Source organism: Lepisosteus oculatus, chromosome 4 (genome assembly GCF_040954835.1).
Source record: "Lepisosteus oculatus isolate fLepOcu1 chromosome 4, fLepOcu1.hap2, whole genome shotgun sequence".
Classification (NCBI taxonomy): Eukaryota; Metazoa; Chordata; class Actinopteri; order Semionotiformes; family Lepisosteidae; genus Lepisosteus; species Lepisosteus oculatus.
In genome coordinates, this window is record NC_090699.1 from 54,116,211 (window position 1) to 54,137,274 (window position 21,064).

Consider the following 21,064-nt stretch of genomic DNA (forward strand, 5'->3'; position numbering starts at 1 on the left):
TTTTGACACTTTGAACATCCTTTTCAAGATGACTGCTCAAAAATACAAGGCAATACAGATATTTTAGTGATCTACAGATTTTATAATTGCATTTTTTCCCTCAGGGTTTTTAAGATTCATTATAAAAAAAAGCTTACCTTGTTTTTCTCTCCTGTGGTGCTAACTTGTACCATTAATAATAGTTTGCATTTACTGTATATTGTGCTTTTAATTCCAAAGGATCCAATTTAACATTACATGTATTAGGAGGGAGACCATTCACCATGATACAGTTTGTTTTAGTCTAATTGATTTGCTCCAGTTTCTCTATCCCAGTGTCAAGCAGAGCTTCAATGCTGTGAAGTGCATATTTATAACTTGGCAGGAACGGATAAAGCCTCTGTGCAAGCAGTGATGATGGATGTCAGCCCGATTTTTGCTTGGTGCAGTACCTAATCTCCCCAGCAGAGGGAACCATACCTTGAGGTTCCTGTGCACTATGCGCAGGGAGTGCAGATAAGCCACTGCTTCCATCACTTGACGGATGACATTGCTGGTGTCACGCTCTGAGTAGTAGCCCTGGTCAAGGATCCAGTCAAATACCTCCCGGCCTGTGGCACTGTATAGGAAGAAAAGTGCTATTGTCAAAGTCACTTTTTGGTGACTATAATACCTTTATTTCCAGAGTGCTCAGATTAGGAGCTTTGACTGTATTTTACACATGTAGAACATCAGAGTGACTGATCAGCCAAATATCCACTCATGTATATGAGTGGACCCTATCTCCTGTTGAATTCTGCACTCAGAGAATTTGCTTTCTGCTGACTAATTTATAGTAGTTTTATGATAATTCACGGTCAGACTGTCAAAATGTATCTGGCTTGGTTTCACTGACCAGACAACATTAAAGGTAATTGTGGGTGAAAACAAGAGTTGTTCCCGCAGATATGGTAAAACTTAAATATATGAAATTCACACCTCCTTATTATTTTCAGATGGTGAGTATCTCTACATGACTGTATTCATAATATAACACATCATTTCATCAAAACTAATCAAGAGGTGCATTATCAGACTCGTTTTTAAAATAATTTAAAAGATGGGTACCCTTCCCTTAATCATTGTTTTTTTTTTACAACTGGGTCTCCCTGAGGGCTTTCTTCGCAAGAATCCAGGTGTCTGGCTTCAAGGCAGACACTATAGATCTATCCCGAAAGTTGTCTAGAGACTGAAGGTAGTCAGTTACACTGCTGGGGGAAAATGGCTCTGATTCAAGAGTGTGGTTCCTGGTCCATATGGTCTTTCAGTATTAAAAGATGTGCAGTGATTTGAAGAAGGAGTCACTGTGACTCCTTTACAGCAATAAATAAATATCCATTTCCGTGAGATCTCATAGGTGTTGTTTTTAACTGAGATGTGGCAGATCTGGGGGAGGGAAGGTCTGTGATGTTAAAAAAAAGAGTAACTATGGTAAAGATACAGGGATGGCATCACAAGTCTGTAAATTAATCACGGTAATATTTCCATCCTAGCCTAAAAAACAAAGTCATGGACCTATAATTTGACAGATACAGATACAAGTACAGTCATCAGAGGTATTATGTGAATTTTGTGAATAAAACAGAACTGAAGAGAAAATGGTTCATCTTGATGAATAAAATAACAAGTCAAGAATGCTGAGATGTACAGCAACTCTCAGACAGAGCATCAGGATATCAGTGCAGAACAACTCCCTGTACTGTATATATCATTTCAGACCACAAAAGGCTTAGAAAGCGTCTGCCAAAACAAAGAGAGTGAGAGTATGTTTGTCAGGCAGCCTTCAGACACAGTTGCTCATTCACCATGAATTCTGATTTTATAATGCAGGTACTGTACCACCTCCTTCTAGTTTAATCTGGTCTACAATACCAGACTGAGATGTTGACTCACAGTTCAAGAAACAGGAAATACTCCTTTTTGGTCTCAAAAACATCTACCAGCTGGAGAATGTTTGGGTGCTTCACCCTGAGAAGTGGGAAAGGAGAAAGGAAGTTAGAGTAGCAGAGAGACGTAGTACATCTACAGATTTCTTCCAGGCAGGAGAAACTGTTTTATAATGTGTAGAACCAAAACAAATTTAAGTATATAAATATATATAGTGGGACAAATCAAAACCGAGAAACTGAAAATAATGTTTTTCAGTTTACAAACATTTCCAAATATTTATTTACATTGCTTAAAAATATTGACTTAGCCACCTGTGTGCTCTGGTAGAAAGACAAAATCAAAGACAACACACATTGTGAAACATTGTGGGTTTTTTTTTAGTTTTACAAAACATCCTCTTTTAAGACATAAAGCAAACAACATGAGAAATAACTGCACTGAAATAATTATGAAACACAATAGGAGGAAAAAAAACATTATTTGAAAACACATTGTAAGTAATAAGTACTGTATAGTGTGGTGTCATATGCATTTTATTTATTCAGGAAAGGAGGTAAATCACATTTTGTTCCCAGTACAGAGAGAAAAAGCCATGCAAATGAACAGCGGCAGTCTTCAGATATTTTAGTTTTCTGTGTTTGTGTGGTCTCCTGCCAGTAACGAATTCTGTTGTAAATTTCAACCTGCTAATGCAATATAACCAAAAGGGAAGACAAGCTCTGAAACAGTGATATATCAGTTAACTTGTATACTAGTACAAATACAAGTAGAAAATTTGTCAGAAAAACAAAGACAATTTTTCAGAAAAAAATACCCACATTGCTCTTGCATTCTAGCCTTCTTAAGGGCGATATCAGAAATTATATTTTTAAAATATTTTTTAGTTTAATTGTGATCATTTTGTATTTGGTGTCAAAAACACTTCAGAGAGCTTCTTTTTGTTTCAGACTGAAACATATTTTGTAACTAGTTTGAGTTCAATCATGCTATTAGAAAATGTAAAAGTTTGATTTAGTATTATTATGGCTTGTTAAAAAATATTTAATATAATTAATTATATAATATCATAATTGAGCAATTGCATGTTTTTAAAAACCACAACCTACAGTATACTGTATATTTAAAACTATCAACCACAGAGCAAAATTTTATAAAAGTATGCAAGTAAAAGTCCATGAAACCTACAGTACATGAGTATTTACCTTCCTTATGAATACTTATATACAGTACTTAGGAATGCAAGCTCCTTCATATTACATCATGCTATGTGTAATACATCAATTGTGTTTTTTTTGTAATGATGTCACCATTAATTGGAAAAGATAACTGTCAAAATTTCCTATTGAAAAAGTCAAGGTGTTAGTATTCTCGTGTTCTGCAGTTCCTGGTCACATGCAAGTCCAACTTTAAACTAGCAATAGTTGAAAGATTATACAGTACAGTAGATGCTTAGAAGTTTCTTTTTATTGCACCTCAGTGAGTACAAAAGATAACTGCAGTTTTATTCTAAACGTTTTAGCATAATTGACTCTACTTTCTTACTTCTAGGGTCTTTTGGACCCTGTAAATGTGAAAAATCTCGAATTGGTACTCTTAATCTTATTGCAGCTGCCATTGTTGTATTATGACATATGCTGAAGGATTTCGGTTGATAAGTGGTTAGTCTAAATTTTACTGTGAATGCTGAACGCTGCTGTCTCAAGGCAACACAATATAAATTTGTCACAATCAGCTTCCTCTATTAAATTACAGACTACATACAGTATTTACCAATCAAATAAGAACCAGGCATCCCTGTGATGTAATCCGGGTAGATCGGACAACAAGACTCACAAATCACTGGGCAGTTTGGTCCACACACCCACAACATTTTGGGAAAACTTGGTGTTTGATTTAGGTGATCGATTTAGGGTGTTAGACACATTGTATTTGGGGACAGATTTCATTTCTTGAATGCAGTCTTTCAGGCTTTGAATGATTTTGCTTGATTTTGCAAGAAACTAAGAAAAGTGTTATACGTTTTGAAAATGCTTTCACTTTAATTCATTGAGAAGAACACCCAAGATGTTGACAGTAAAAATAATTAAGGAGAAGCAGCCAATAAATACCGTACCTAATAAAAGCCGAACTCTTGTAATTGAACCTCCTTTCCAATGAATAAATAGTTCAAGAGACAAAAAGCAAAACATGAGATTGTGAATGTGAATTGTGAAAGTAACACTTTTTAAATGATCTTAAAAGAGTGCACAGCAACAAAGTTAGCAAAACAAGTGAACTGTGTGCTTGAGAACCAAGGGTACAGAGATGGTAGACAATATTATCTGGATGATTAATCTTCAAATGGTTATCCAGGATTACACTGGACATACTGTATGGACTAATATGTTTATGGTTTGTTACCACTTACAAAAACCTCTCTTTAAAGGAAAAAGACACTCACATCTTTAAAATTTGGATCTCATTTTTGGCAGCTTTCCGAACTTTCCTCCCATCTTTTTTCAGGAATTTCTTACAGGTGTACATTTTCAGCGTGGCCTTGTCCTTGGCCCGAAAAATTTCACAGAACTCCTCCCTTCAAACAGAGAGCAAACACACATGTGATATTAGAAGAACAAGTAAAGCAACAGCAATCACTGTAGAGTTCTTATAAAAGACGTACTATCCTTCTTTTTATTATATTATTTTACGAAAGTAAAATTACATAATGGTGAAGAGGCTTTCACATAGTGGAGAAGTATGTATGCTTTTTACTTCTCTGTAAAGTTCCAACAAATCACAAAAATTGGCACCCCGGGTACTCACGTTTTAACAATCTGACCCAAGTCATATTTGTCAGTCACCTCTGAGGGATTGTTATAATCCTTCTTCTCCCCTAGTGTCAGACAGCCAAACGGCATGACCTCCCCTGCCCTGAAAAACAAGATATGACAAGAGTTTACTGTACAGTGTCAATTAGGCATAACAGGGCATAATGTAAGAAAAAGCAGTAATGCAGACGAGAAAACTATACTTTCGTGCCCAGGATACACAACCACAACCACAACCGGGCTCGAGCTGTACTTTGGGACCCAATTCACCCTGGCCACGATCTGTTTTCACCCCTGAGTTCTGGTAGGAGGTATCACAGTATCAGAACACTGACCAATAGATTCAAAAACAGTTTCTTCCCCCAAGCAGTCCGCATCTTAAACAGCTCAAATTAGCACCTGCACTTTAAGGTACTGCACTATTTGCACTATGTCCTGTCTTGGCTGTATTATAACCTCTATTGTCTAAATTTATTGTCCATGTCTGTTTGTCATTTGTGCCTATTTTTTTTCTCTACTGTTACTGGGTACAGCTGAACGAGTAAGTATTCCAATATACTTATTGAATATGGCAAATAAAGAAATCTTGAATCTTGAATCTTGATGTTTATATAGTATGTACTGTAGGTAGGCGGAGGTGGGTGAGATTAGGGATTGACCTCCTCCAGAAGTTTTATTTGAAGCTCCATTAATTATTAAGGCCACAGGGCAAAGCGTAGGATCACACACAGCTGTGTTCATGAGTCGGTGGCAAGGTGAGACTGCAATACACCTACCAGAATTTCAACTCTCCTCATCCACCAATGGGCTGCAATCGTAAAGCAATGTGAATTACGGCATTAAAAAAATGATTATGGATATAGCTTTGAGAAAATCATGCTACTTTATGAGGCTGATAATATTTGCACTTTCCTTTCTTCTTCAATGTCGAACAAAATCAGAAAAATAAATTCAAAGCTGAGGTTATATTTTTGTGACCATTTTTATTAGCCTTCACACTGCCTCCAAGTTAATCTAGTCAGGACGAATACAGAGTCAAATGGACTGCCACTCTTTGTTTGGTTTTCAGTTCCCGACACAGGATGAATCACTTGTGTTTTTATGGGCATATTGATGTAATCACAGTTTCCTAGAGGTACTGTATGTTTAGCCGTGATTCACGCACAGCAATGTCAAAATTTGGGTTAGAGAGCAAACAAAATCCTCCCAAAATCAGTATCAGAAGGAAGAAAGGCAATTGGACCTAATGCAATCACTCACCCACATCATCACAACTGAAAGATCAAAGGGACATAAATATGACACACTAAAACATAAGAAAGGCCTCAAGACACCCAGAAGAAAGCGACCAGATTACTATGCCAATGTGAAAAGAAAAGATGTGGATTGTATTACACCTCACTCACGAAAAACAAAGCATTCATACTCCAGGTTCTGAAATAGGGCTTTTAATAAAATGTGTGACCACATTTTATCAGTTTTTGGTCCTCTTACATTCCTTCACCTTTATATTTGACCTTTATGGCTACCATAAGTTATTTCTCACTGTTATATATTACAAATGTTTTAGAGCCCTTTTAAACTTATTGAATTAGCAGATATTCGCTGCTTTCTGCTTGCTTTCTGGGATGTGCATAACACTAATTGGTCCAGTGCCATCCTTATTTGATTAATTCTGAAATAAATAGCATTCATTATTTCAATAATTATAAATCACTGGAACATAATATTAATTAATACAGCATATACAGTACACCAACAGGCACATATGGCTAAACAAAATTAATGTCCAACTCATTCGCTCTGGTCCCAGACCAAATTATGTAAAAAAATTTGAGCAATTTTGAACCAGCCAGAAACGGGCACAGAATCTGAAGACAAAAACAAAATAACATCACAAAATTCCACTGTATCATTATTTAAAATCGTTTTGTATCATGCATATTCTTTAACGGTATCAACTTTTCTTGTTGTTTGTTCTAGGACATCACAATTAATGTAGCAAGACCTTCCCTTTTAAACTCCATGATGGTTATCGCTTCAAATGCCATTATTTAGGAAATAGTATTCTAGTTTAGCCCTTATAAAAAATAATAAAAAAATCCACAGCTCTCCAAAATTCCCCTGTCTGTGGGCACAACTCCCATCCCTAATGACTATTTAAACACTCTAAAACCCCTCCTTTGGTTAAGGCTTAAGTATGATTGGGGAAATACCGTGAGACTTACTCAGTTTAAGTCATTCTGGTCCCTAAAGTAACTCAGAGCTGTGTAATAGAAGGTACTATAGGTTGTGTTGTGTTTGTTGTACACATCTAGATCTCCTGGAGCTCAGTTTTAGAAAATGATTAATAAATGCACTCTTGAATCTGTCCAGGGGGATTTTTAGTCAGCAGAAGTCAGTGCTACTGCCTCACAGCTCTTAGGTGCCGGTATCCATCCTGACCCCAGTCCTGTGTGGAGTTTTCATGCTATCCACACCTTCTGCAGGTTTTCTGTTTCCCTATCTCCTCCTCTGTCTGATTCAGGTTGTTTATTTATTGTCAATTGTCTCTAAATTGTGCACATATGCATACCCTGCTATGGATTGGCATCCTCTCCTGTGTATAGTTCTCCTACCCGTTGTTCCATTTTGCGTTGATCCTTAACAGGCATACACAGCTTTTAGATAACGAATGGGTGAATGATGAATGAATCTGTCTGAAGGCATACAGTATATCTGAAGTAGCTAAGTACTGAGAGTCATCAAGACAGCTATAAAGACAAGAACATACAGTATCTTTTTCATATCTCCAGTCTGTCATGACACAATTTGACTAGTAACAGCTTCTGAACAGGTTCATTTTTCTTCATTTCTTTTTCCGCATTAGTTTGTCTATTTACTGCAAGATTATTATGGCACAGTGGGCTTTTTAATATTAAATGACATGGCCTTTTTCAGTTTATCTGAATCAACAGGAGCTCATTTTACATAAATGATCATTTCACAGCTGGACCCTATGGAGCAGATAATTCCAAAGCACTGCACAAGGAAAGCCTCATGATGGTATCTTTCAAATATTAATGAGCAAATTAGAATCTTGTTCCCTTTGTTTATTAAATTGATTTGCAGCTACTGTATCAGCATTTGTCTAAAGATATATGATGAATCATACAAAGATTTAAACAGAAAACTTCAGCATGAGAAAGGATTTGATTCCGGATACATCCTGGAAGCACACAGTTATACTGTAAATCAGGCATCACAGGCATGTTCAGTCCATACAAAACCTGCAGTAGCCCAGTGCTAGCAAGCCAGCACACAGCCTCCAGAAACATGTTCACATGAGCCTTATTTGTCCATAAATTGGAGGTCTGTTGAGTTCTGTCCAAACACAAATCACACTGACTGTAGTCAAAGGTGAATTTTTTAAATCACATGTGAAAAAAAGAATCCTAATAGTTTTAAGATCTAGACAAACACCTGACACTTTTTTTCCAAAGTAATTCAAGATCAATATGGGCTTTGTAATGTTGTCAGTACATTTGAATATTTTGTTTGTAAGTTACAAATAATGATTCCAGACATGTGTAAAGAAATGTCCATGGCAATGCTGTTGCTGTGAATTAGTGTCAGTGGTGATGCTGTGGTTTTGATATAGTTTCCATGGTAATGCTGTTCTTGTGAATTACTGTCTATGGTAATACTGTGTCTGTGAAATCATGTCTAAGGTGATGCTGTGGCTGTGAAACTCTGTCCATGGCAATGCTGCCGCTGTGAAATAGTGTCTGTGGTGATGGTGTGGATTTAAAATAATGGTCATGCCAATACTGTCACTGTAAATTAGTGTCTGTGGTGATACTGTGGCTGTAAAAAAGTGTCATGGCAATGCTGTCACTGTGAATTAGTGTCTGTGGTGATGCTGTGGCTGTGAAATAGTGTCTGTGGTGATGCTGTGGTTATAAAATAGTGCCATGGCAATGCTGCCACTGTGAATTAGTGTGTGTGGTGATCCTGTGCCTGTGAAATAGTGCCTGTGGTGCTGCTATTGCTGTGACGTATCACCTCATTTAATATCACATGTATTTTATATGTTAGTGTTTTCACATAACCACCACTGTTAGCTGACAGTTCTTGATTTTTCAAATAATTACACTTAATTATTTGATTAATATTGCTGCTGTATACCTTCTCAGCAAATATTTTTTATACTTACAAAATGTACATTAGTAAAGTTAAGCTTTAAATCTCTGTTAAAAAAGCTTTCTTTTTGTTAACTTAATGACAGAAAAAGAATAATATTCTGTTATTTACTGTAACTACCTGCACTCACACACCACAGTGGCTGTTTTCTGGCAATTAAGTGCCTTTATGCTTGATAAATTCTATCTCTTCTCCAACTTTAGACAAATTTCATTGCATGTTGTGCCGATTTCCACAGAGAAGGCTCCAAATAGCTTTCGGACTACATTTTAAATGTCCATTTACCAAAAAACATCAATCAATTTTTGGACAAACTGCTGTAAACCCCATAAATTGCCTTGAATTATTCAATATGTTAAACTAATTTCCAGAGCTCCTCTGTTTTACTCTTTTCTTGATTGTGCCAATTGAACTATGGATGCTGTCATTAAACCCATCACAATTTAGAACATGGCAGCTGTCTGGCATTTGAGCATACAATGAAATTATCCATGGCACAACCAAGAGCACTGATATCACCTTGAAAACTATTTTGGAATAAAATACTTTTTCATTTGGGCTGCTCAATTGATCTGTTTCACAGCAGTTACTGTTGGGCTGCGGTATTACACCTTGTTATAGTACTACAAGAATGGGATATAGGGAACTGATGGTGCACGAAGAAGGGTATATGAGACACAGGGAGAATAATAAAGACATTATTGTTAAAAGAATAGCCATTTCAATAGAGTACTCTCTGGGTCTTTACTGTTCAGAGCTTTGCTGTATCATTCATTGTTTAACAAAGTAAATAGTAGAGCAAACTACTGTACTTGTTTCTCTTCCAGAGTTCAATTTACTATCCGCTTGGGCAAAACATTTGTTTTTAATTAAAGTATGCAGTGCTTACTGTACTGTACATATGTTTGTAATACCCCAATGGCATCATATGTGTATTCCTATGTAACATATCATTTACAAATGAAAACTTTAAAAATATTTATAGCAACTATTATTCAGCCATTGTATGATTTCCTAGGTCAGTGGTTTTCAATCCTGGTCCAGAAGCACGAGCCTGCTGGTTTTTGTTCCAGCTGGGATCGTCACTGGTGATAATTTGTGTCTGTAACTGATGCTGGTTTAGACCTTTATGTGAATTCAGTCCCTGGTTTCACAAATACCCCAGTTTACATGTATTATTTCTAACAACAGCAACACAGAACTTTATGCAGTCTCTCCTCAACATGCTAATTGTTAGCTAATTACTGACTTACCAGATCTTAATAAGCGATTGATTGATGATGAACAGACACAGGAGGGAATGACACTGTATTTAGACAACTCTCAAAGGGAAGCAGTGGCTTTTCTTCTACCTAAAGTTCCATTTGTTACTGTAATGGTCTAATTACCAAGACATTCAGCTTTTTCAGAGCTGAATGCAATTTTTTTTTTAAAAGACTCAAATATAAAATTGACATAAATGAGCCTGTGATTTAGAACAAGGCTGGGGCAAAAAAACAACTGAAGAAATAGAAGAAATGGAATTACCTACAACAATGACTGAGCATCACTCTTCAAAGGGCAGGGGTGTCTAATCCTGCGTAATTACTTAATTGCTCAATATTTAATTGAAACATTAACTGAACGATGAAAGACTGCGTACAGTAAATTGACAGGTTCATTTGCGAGGACTTTTTCTGCTAAAAAACTTTGAATTGCATGTTGCTTCTGAAATGTAAGAGTTAAAAGGCAAATCTCCAACATATTTAAGAGTCAGACAGCTCAATATAATCCTGGTATTAAGTCATTTAAGGGTTCAATTATGGAACTGAGAGGTTTGGAGGACCAAAGACCTGCAGGTGTGTGGTTCTCCAGAACCTGGATTAGGACCTGTCTAATTATATAATCATAATTTTAAAAGGACACATTTGATGCCCCTGTCTTTTTATTAATTTGGTAGATGATGTATTGTAGAGTTTCGTAGCGTCTTACACAGTCTTTTAGATTACATGTTTATGTATTGAACGAACACTGACTCTGCAAAAAATATGGTGTTTGTTCAAAACAAATTCAGGAAGGTTAAAGCTAATTTTCAAAGTATGTACTAATTCATTTTAAGTTTTATTTGTTACAGCTTTCCCCCTGCTTTTTGTAGCCTTTTCTTTTGCACTCTAAGGCGGTATTAATATTTAAGCAGATCGCTATGAAGTCAATCCAAGTTCTACCCACTTCACAGCATCTGTGCTTGGCCCCAAACAACGATGGGTGTCTGCACTTTGTTTTGCGCCGTTCTGGCTGTTGTGGGTCCAAGAGTGTTCTTTGTAAAGCAGATTTGAAGACCATAATTGTCACGGACGTCCAAAGGGACTAACCGTGGGGAGCAGGAGAGCAGAAAAAGACCCATATGCGTAGCGGCGAGACGGGAAAAAGGCCCGGGCTCATTAGTGCAAAGAGTTCAGGAATGCCGTACAGAAACCTATGCCCTCAGGGAGCGGACGTGGGGCGCCCTGGTGCTAGGCGGGTCTCAGGACATCCGAACATCAATGCTGAGCCAGGACAGAGTGCAAGACCCGGAAATATATAGCCCAAGGGAAAGAGACGGACAGGAAGGACAGCAGACCGGAAACTAGGGACAGGACAGAGAAGGAGCGCCCTCTGGCTGCAGAGGGCGTGACAATAATGAAGACAGGGCTCCCTGTGCAGAGTGTGAGTGCCTGAGAGGGAACTATGTTCTCCACAATTATGTTACCACTGCCACAAGTTATCAAGGGCTCTGTTGCAAAGGTTAAAAAAGTGCACATGTACAGTATAGTGCATCTCTTCCCATTTGCCGCAATCTGCTTTTTTACAAACCTTGATTAATTTGGCATTTTGCTTTAATAGGCACAGCAGATTTGATTAAACTGAAATACAACACTACTTAGCTTTGTTATGATTTATTTATTATGACTTTCATTACAAAGTCCCCTATGTTTTTGGATCTGAAGGGTGACTTCCTGCTAATGTTTTGCTAAAGATCTCTTCTTACAGATTTCCTAATAGGCTAAGTGATTTTCTGTATCAGCCCAGATGCCTGTAAAACCGTCTTTAAAGTACAAGAAACAGAATACATGTTACAAGCCAGAGCAAACCAAAAGAAAAAGACTGTGTGCAATTGGCTGAAAAACAATATTATATTACTAATGACAAAGTTCCTGCATTTTTAAAGATTATTTGTGGAGTCATTCGGCTGTGGAAAACCACCATTCTGCAGGTAGAACAATCTGCAATGCAATGAAGAGACAAGGGTAGGTGCAGGTATTAAAACCATCTGTGTGCCTCTTGAATTTTAGTATTATTAACTTATTAGGCTGATGCTTTTATTCAAACCTCTCACAGAGGTTAACCTCTTTACAGATATAACAGTCGCTTATATTTTTAACATACAAAGTTGGTCACTCATATTTCCAGCGGGGTTTACAGGTACGGCATCTGCCCCAGAGCTACACTTGCAGCATCCACAACAGGGATTTGAATCCACAACTCAACTCCATTGAGGAATCCAGAGTGTCTAACACTATATCTCACTGCTGCCATCGTGTGCACATAGCTGCATCAGAAACGCAGCTCGTTCCAACTGTATAATGATTTCATCTATTTCAGGTACTGCAAACTGCAGGATCTTGCATAATCCAACACCAGGTATTTAAATCTTTAAAAAGTTATTTTGAAATTTGATAACATTGCAGCAGGAGGTGTGTTGCAAGAGCTGACAGAAAATTAAACAGACAGCTTTTCTGTTTCATCGGAAAGATCTAAAAGGGAGCGTGCAGACTGTGAAACCTGAAATGGATGAATATGTTATGTAGTGGGCGTCTTATTCGAAATTGACAGTGCAAAGAGACGCTGGCCAAAATTGGGGAAAGTTAGTTATTAGTTCTGCATATTATTCATCAGTGAGACCTGTTTTTTAACATTTGTGTGATATTATTCTAGGATGGCATGGTGGTGCCGTGGTTAGCATTGCTGCCTTGTAGTGCTGGGTTCAGTTCCATACTTAGGGTGCTACAGTATCTGGCTGAAGTTTGTCTGTTCTCCCTACTGTATGTGCACTTTGCTTTCCTCCAGGTGCTCCGGTTTCCTTCCCAAGTCCAAAGATCTACTGGTAGGTTAATTGACTCTTGGGAAAACTGCTCCTGGTGTGCATGTGTCTGTGTGTGCCCTGTGATGGCCTGGCGTCCCACCCAGGGTGTATCCTGCTTTGTGTCTGTTACTTACTGGGATAGGCTCCAGCCCTAATGAGACCCTGTATTGGAGAAAGTGGTTAGAAAATGGACAGAAGGATATTGTTCATCTTTCTATTTCTGTGGAGAAGCAGCATAAACTGAAAGGTAAATATTTGTCCTGGCTAGAACAGTAGCAGCCTTTCTGGGCCACACTGGCCTCCCACTGTCAGAGGGAGCCTGAAGTCTCTGAACTTATCAAGCTCATGTGCTTCATAAGAGCAGTCGGACTGATAATAAAACAAAGAGCACTAGAAGTCTGGAAGTTTCATTACGTTTCGGCTATTACTTCGACTCCAGGACCCAGGGTTTTATTCTGAACTGCCAGTCTCCAAGAATCTCTTTTGTTACCTTGCTGTTAAGACTTGTTATCTTGTTGTGGTGCTGTTAGCTGAAGAATTAATACAGCTGATGAAAAACACTGAGCACATGTAAGAATAAAACATAATTTCTCTAGCCATCTCTGAATCACCCCACACACTCCTCCGACACTGGGCCCTTTCCTTGTTTCTAGAAAATATGTCACTCTTTTGGGCTCTTTCTCTGTCTAAAAATTGTAGTCATGTTCAGAATGCTGTCACAAGTTCATTATACAGCAAAGTGTTCTGTATATAATATTTATCAAAATAATAAAGTGCAAGCAAGCTAATACAAATCTGGGCATGCTAGGTTTACATATGTAGCATCCATCTATCTTCAAAGTAACTATTTTGACCTTAGAGGGCCAGTGTGCTGGAAAATACTAAATACTTGGAACTGCATTTAGTGTTAATCCGGTTTTCCAAAAAAAAACTACAAAAGTACAAAGATTTTAGCTTGACAATTAAAAAATCAATTTAAAAATGTTAGACTGTAAACATTCCATTAGCATTTAAGAATTCTAAATTTTTATATTAACTGCAACTACATTGTACCTTATATCCCAATACTTAAGAAATAAAAATGTGGTGCAGTCATTCCAAACACAAATTACATTATAGTTATACAGTACATTAAGAAACATAGCTTTAATTGCTTTTAAATCTATCACAAACGACATACATGTAAACCTTTACATTTCATTAAGATGTGTAAAAAAAAAAAGATTATTTTCGACTGTTGGTAAAGATGCCAATCTCTCAATTTATTAAAGTCCACATAAATGAATCCTAAAATGCTACATTTCCCCAGTCGCATCACATACAGTAGCTGGGATAAAAGTGCAAACTGCTGTCTGTAATAAGCAGAAAAATAACCAAACTATCAAAAATAATGGGCACAGAGAAAATCTATCTGCTCTTCAGCAATGCTTCCATAAACTGGATCAGCTAACCCACATCGGCCTTACTCAACCTTAATGATCTGAATCCGACTTACAAAGATTTAGGCACTTTCATTATTGTCCAAATCTTGTACCAAATAATTCTGTCCTGTTCTTTGCGTTAGACTTACAATCACTAGCACGTCAGCGTGTGCAGGATCTCTGCCCTTCGATAATGTTCATGAGCATGAAGCTGTCAACCTTGCTTCCATGGTTCCTCAGCGATACATCTCTGTTATTCTTTCTTTTGAAAGGCACAGCTGTGCTTATATAGAAATCCTGATTAAAAAAAAACCAAATAGCCCTATTTTAAATAAATGTTTTCTGTGAGTAGATATTTCTTAATTATAGCTCCAAATTTTAATGATCATGCATCTCCTGCTGCATCTCTAACCACTTTTCTTATCTGCCTATGTTGTAATGTGCTATCCTTATAACTGTTTTTTTTTTTGTTATAACTGTTTTTAAACACACTGTACTGTAAAGCTTTTTTGAGATGTGACTTATTCTTCTATTTCATCTTCTTATTAACAAGGCTAATCTTTGATTTACCTACCCTTCCTGTCTCCTGTGTGCTTCTGCGCTGCATTGTTTTTTCATTTTAATTAAAAGCAATGAATGAATGAATTAAATTCTAATGAATTTAAATGTAATTTGTATTTTTTTCCCCAGTAGATTCTTGTGTTACATGTTTTACGTGTTAACAGCAGCATTTACAAAGCTGTGAATGTAAAGACATTTCGTACAGGAAGAGGAAATCGAAGGCTAAAGAGAGATGTGTTGAAATGAGAAAGCAATTTACTGTAATTAAGCCATAGAAAGCCACTGGGAGGCTTTTCACAAAATCAAACCTAATACAAAAAATAAAGTTTTAAAATAATTTTAGTCATTAACATTTATGTAATCATTATGAAAGGAGCAGCTGGAAAATGCCAACAGACTGATGCTTACCATATTATGGAGCTAGAGGCTCAGGTGAGGACAATTTTAAAATAAAAGGTTCATAAAAGCCCTGTTGCATTTGTATCTGACTCACCAACCAGTGAACATTAGTTTTGTTGTATGCCCCTCCTCATAATTCTTTTCTTATGTGGTGAAAATGAAAAGGAATTTAGAAAGGAATGAAGACCCGATGATATGAACATTCTAGGCACATAAATAGAGGCAAGCATTTCAAAAGTTAAAAAAGGAACAGAGGGATAAAACATGGATGCTTTACATGACCACAATCAGAGAAATAATAGCAGAAATGTGATTATTTAAAAAAAAAAGCCTGATACCGTCTATTACCGGTACCACCCTGAGCATCTTCCATTTTCATCAATCTCACTCACCCGCTGTACTCTTGAGCTCAGTGAAATGCGGGGTTGGCTTCAAAATCAGCAATTTCAATCACTAGCTCATTGTTTTCAGAATGACTGCTGATGCACATACACTTTTCTATGCCTTCCTCTTGGCCTTGTCATTTCTGGAGCTGTGGGGTAATCAAAGTGGGCACAGTGCCTCCAGAGCGACATCCCAGATTCCAACAAGTACTCAATTCCATCTGGAGCCTTTAACCTGGAGCACAAAAGGTTCCAATCATCTCTGTCTTCAAACACTCTCCTGCTCACAGCCTGCACTGTGTCGGGGGATACTGAAGCAGAATGAAATAATGAGGGGAAAAAAAAGGAAACAGATATAGCATCCTCCTCTGAACTCCAGCTTTTTGAGCCATTGAGCCCTTGGAATTTTTTCCAAAACAGCTCTCTTTCAAAATTTTGTCAACTCTTTACAAGCATCCAACATCAGCCCTTCTCTACTGTAGCTACCCACATCTGCGTTTGTCTGCTCTCTCAGCCTGTTGCCAATCCATCAGTGTAACCATCCCACCATGGGGTACATTTGCATGCCTCCGACTGATTCCGCTTTCAAAGAGGCATGGCTATATTCAGAACTTAATTTCATGAGGAATGACAAAACTCCCAAGATGGAAGCATCATAGAGTGAAATTGTGGCTTAACCCGCTTGGCTGAGGGCAGATCTCCCGGCCATAGGACAAGGAGGCCAGGACCTCCATGCAGGGTGACCAAGGGGCAGCTACAGAGGTGGAAATGGGGTGGAGGTGGGATGGAAGAGACATATGAGAGAGAGAGAGGGATCTCGTAGGTATTTATAGCATTTGGGAAAAGAATGGATTGTCAGGAGCGATTGCTAATTACTGACAGCTGAATCGGATTGAACTTGGTTGTTGTCATCCCTCCTGAACCTTTGTTATAAACTCTATTTCTAGTATTGGCTATTATTTAATTGTTGCTCCACATGAAGTGACAGTTCTTTTGTTACATATTCTGCATTCTGTGCTCAGGCCAAAAAAAAACCCTTCGTACAAACCCCACTATCAGATTGTGAACGCTTTCTTATGAGGAGGAGCGAAATCCCAGAAATTGAGATGAAAAAAGTACAGCATCAAATAATACAAGGAGCATTTGGGGTTTGCTTAAAAATAATAAACAAATCCACACATTTCTTACCATTTTTGGATCAGTCTTTTTCTCACACCTCCTTCTGTTCGGTTTTTAAAAAAATTAATAATGATTGTTCTCCGAAATATCAAGGGAAAGATAAAGGACTGTCACACTGTCACACAATGTCACACATCAAAATGTGTTTGATTATTTACTTGTGTTTCTTTTATCCTTCAAACTCAAAGTGAAAAAGAACAAAGTAAATTGTTTTCTATCTTTAAAAACTTTCAAAAACGTTTTATATCCACTTTTCAATACCTTGCCATTCCCTACATTTACCTTCTATAATCTTTTATCAGCTGAAAGGCATTAATCTTGCCTTACATATTTCTTATTCAGAGTGGTTGTGTAACAGAGATAACCACAGAGCAATGCCAGCAGGTTTAAACTGCATTTGCTAAGCTGCCCGTGTGGAAATATTTCCATGATGTGCCGGCATTTCTTCTCAATTTATTCTGTCTGCAATGAAGTTAAGCCTCAGTAGCATATTATGCAGTCCACAGAATTATGTTTATTTGAAACTACATCATTTGCAAAAGAAAAAAAGACACAATGAAAATGAGATATCAACAGGCAGTAGTAATTTTGTGACATACACACACACCACCTTTCTGAACACTGCAGGAAAATTGTGATGTGATAAAACATCATAGAAATTCATAGAAAATTCACAGGTCACAGGTCAGCCCAGAGCTAATGATATTATTGTATAGTATATCTCAAAGATGCACAGAAATCCACTGCAGTAACATGACCAGTTAGGTCAGACCCTACTGTTGTTCTGATTAAAATATCCCTTTAACCAGCAGTAACCAATCTTGAAAGATATCGTAAGTTCAGCAATAAACCTTCTTCTTTAAAGATAAATTAATGAACTGTTAATTGTTAATTCAGCCAGCAGAAACTTTACAATTTGTCCAATTCTGAAAAGGCTAGATTGAAGCACACTTTCTCATGTAAGCACTTCTAAGGGAAACAAAACAGTGACGACATTATGAATTAAGTCATACAAAAAAATCAATTTGAATAATAGATTAGCATAATCTTGTCAAAGTGTGCTCCAGTAAATTAACTGTAGAATATTTGCATGGTTGTACAATGAAGCAGGCCTTGCAGATTATTGTCCTATTAGAATGCAGACCACTCCAGTGTTTTTCCCTGGCCAAGACACATGTTTTTATTGTTACACTCTTGGCCCCTGAGCTTTATTTAAAAACTGGCAGCAGAAGCAAGTGGCCAGTCAGCTTCCTGCTCAATCCCACAGGCAGAAAAGGGGCAGATACAGCAACTGCAACCGGCATAAATCTGATGGCTAACAAATCACATGCACTTAGACACACCACACCTACGCACCAAACTGTTTCGAATATACTGGGAATATACTGATATACTGTATATTCAGGGAAATATACTGATACCTCATCAGTTTCTGAACTGTTTCGGAAACTTTAATCTGCTACATGATCAACAAATAGAAAGCAGCATTAACCATGAAGACTCCTGGTTATAGAAGGGTAGACCTGTATTGTATTGTGCTGTAATCAATGATTCCTTACCTTCTCTTTGTTTACCACTTCATGGACACTGAATTCATTGTGCTCTGCTCTATAATGGCAGAGCACAATGCTCTATAAAGTGCACTTCTAACTTGTGCATGCCTCAATGTTTTACTATTAATGTCTTTCTTTTTTCTGTTTTTACTGTATTGAGAGATCTTTTTTGCATTATTGTATATTTTGTAAGTTGCACTGGAGGAGTTGCACCTGCTAGGCAAGTAAATAATGATGATGAAAAACTTGGAAATAAAGCTGATGTGAACTGGGGCAAAATAATTGAATTTTCAGGCATCATGTTTGTCTCAATGGACAAATGTCTTCATGAGGGTGAAAGTGGAGAACATCAACGGAGAAGACAGTACTAGCCTGCTTCTGTCATGTCTTAAACAAGCTCCCTCAGTCAGCTGCTTCGGCGTGAAGTGAATATCTTTATATCCAGGGATTCAAGCTGTCAATTCATTATTGCTGCACTGGGATAGCTTATGGAGGTAGATGGTTTCAATTAAGTTGCTTATTTTATGCGTAACATTTCAATAGTGTTGGACCCATCCTAAAACCGAGCAGCTTGAGACACAGATTTGACTCTAACCTACTTGGCTTTGGAAATGACAACCTGGAAAAGAGCATGAGGCCAATGGAGTCCAACCACCCCCCCCCCCTCTCCCCACCACACACAGGAAGTAGAATGAGCCAAGGAGCTGCTACAAGGGCAATTTATGTGGTGGAGAGAGGAAAGCAAAATGATGAATGTTGGAGAAGTAGAATTTGTTACCTAAATTTCTAATTAGTTAGGTGTGCCTGAGGGGTTAGCACTTAATTGCTCGAACTTTAGTTAGAAACTCCAATTAAGCCTTGTCTACTTTAATGTAATTCCGAGCATTATTGCTATTATCAAAAGCTAGGGTTATAAATCCTTTAGGCAACTGTAATCATTTGTAGTCTTCTGTTCCACATCGAATTTTGGATGCCACTAGAAGAACTTGGCAAAAGTTCCAAGAAGCTGGAAACTGTGTAACAAACATTCTGTCCTAGGATCGATATATCACAGTATGGAAGATTTATTGTATCTTGGTGTATATATTAAAAATTCAAGAATGGCTCACAGCAGTTTTGCACACCTTTGTTGCAGGTTTTCTGACTTTACCATCTGCATACCTTGCTCAAGCACTGACCTGTCCTTTCATTATTTTTTTTAAATATGTTCAATATATTTGTGTGCCTCACTAGGAGGATTAGCATGAAAACTTTCACAGAACTAATCTTCAGGGTGTTTATAAACGTCTGAAAATTTGTATCATCAGTCTCATTCTAGAGGAGACGTGATTCTGAGCACCGATTTAGCTTGATTTGCTGGAAAGCATGGAAGAGATAATTTAATCAAATCACAGGGGTACACAGTAAAAGGTACATTAGCTGGCAACTATTCATTAGCCTTTTAAAAATGTCTCTGTTATGATGAGAATGCTGCAGAAATACTCCCACCATTGGCAATGTTAAGCTCACAACAGATTTGTATTAGGCATCTTTTTGCATGCTCTTTTAAGAGGAAGCAACCACTTCACCAGATTCGCTCATGTACAGCATGAGAATATGTCTTCAAAGTATACAATAAGGAAGGACAGTAGAATAAAAAGGGAACAGCAATGCAGGATTGTGTAAACCACAAACACATTTTATGGACATTTATGGCACAGACAGAAATGCAAAAGTACTCTTGTCGCCTCTGTTGATACTGTATATAATCCCACCCTGAAAAGGCTAGATTACAAGAAATCCAGCAAAGAGTAGCACTACAAAAATGAAAAAAAGATCACATCCACCAGGCTTTTCACCAGCGATCTGACCCCTGTTAATGAGCTCTATGGTGACAATTTTGAAAGGCACAAAAGGTTTAGCAAGCCCCACTGTTCAGAAAAGAGCAACTGCTTGTTTTAGTGTTTTGAGGAGAGGAAGGAAAGTCATAAAAGACATCTGATACCATCTGAAGATTGAAGCACACTTCCTCGTGTAAGGACTTTTAAGGAAACATTGTCGAAATGATAAATTCACCATAGAATTCTTGTAGTTGTACCATGGTTTTGCTGACGTTTCATTGTGATTTCCTAACTTCTTAACATGTCTTCACTATGCTTTATTACACTTTGCCACCATACTGCATCATGTCATGATATAACATGATAACATTTTGAATTAATTTTACTATAATACACCATAGGATCCTGTGGAGAAATGCACAGTGGAGACATGTTTACACCATAAAAACAAAACAAAAAAGAGCGCAGTCATACAGTACCATGGTAATAAAAGGTAAACTTCATGCGATAATGTCCTGTATGCAAACATATGACAGGTGGCACATTAATTAACATTGATGTTCACAGCACTGGAACCCTGAGTTAATACCAGACCTGGGGTGGAGTTTGCATGTTCCCCCTGTGTTTGTGTGGGTTTCCTCCGGATGGTCCAGTTTTCTTCCACAGGCCAAAGACATACAGGTACAGTAGGTTAATTGGCGTCTGGGAAAACGTACACCAATGGAGCCCTGTAATGGACGGGCATTCAA

The 21,064-nt window shown here is 37.6% G+C and overlaps 1 protein-coding gene across 2 annotated transcripts in view; it reads right to left on the bottom strand.

The window, feature by feature from the left end:
- Positions 1-21,064, bottom strand: part of LOC102697681 (caM kinase-like vesicle-associated protein) — a 73,960-nt gene that overhangs the window by 11,268 nt on the left and 41,628 nt on the right. For both annotated transcript variants that reach the window (XM_015347389.2, XM_006630706.3), the window contains 4 exons: positions 4,711-4,818; positions 4,349-4,480; positions 1,912-1,986; positions 460-598 (listed from right to left, as the gene is read on the bottom strand). In XM_015347389.2, the coding sequence (XP_015202875.1) occupies positions 460-598; positions 1,912-1,986; positions 4,349-4,480; positions 4,711-4,805 (441 nt within the window). In that variant the 5' untranslated portion in view covers positions 4,806-4,818. The remainder of the gene's footprint in view (positions 1-459; positions 599-1,911; positions 1,987-4,348; positions 4,481-4,710; positions 4,819-21,064) is intronic.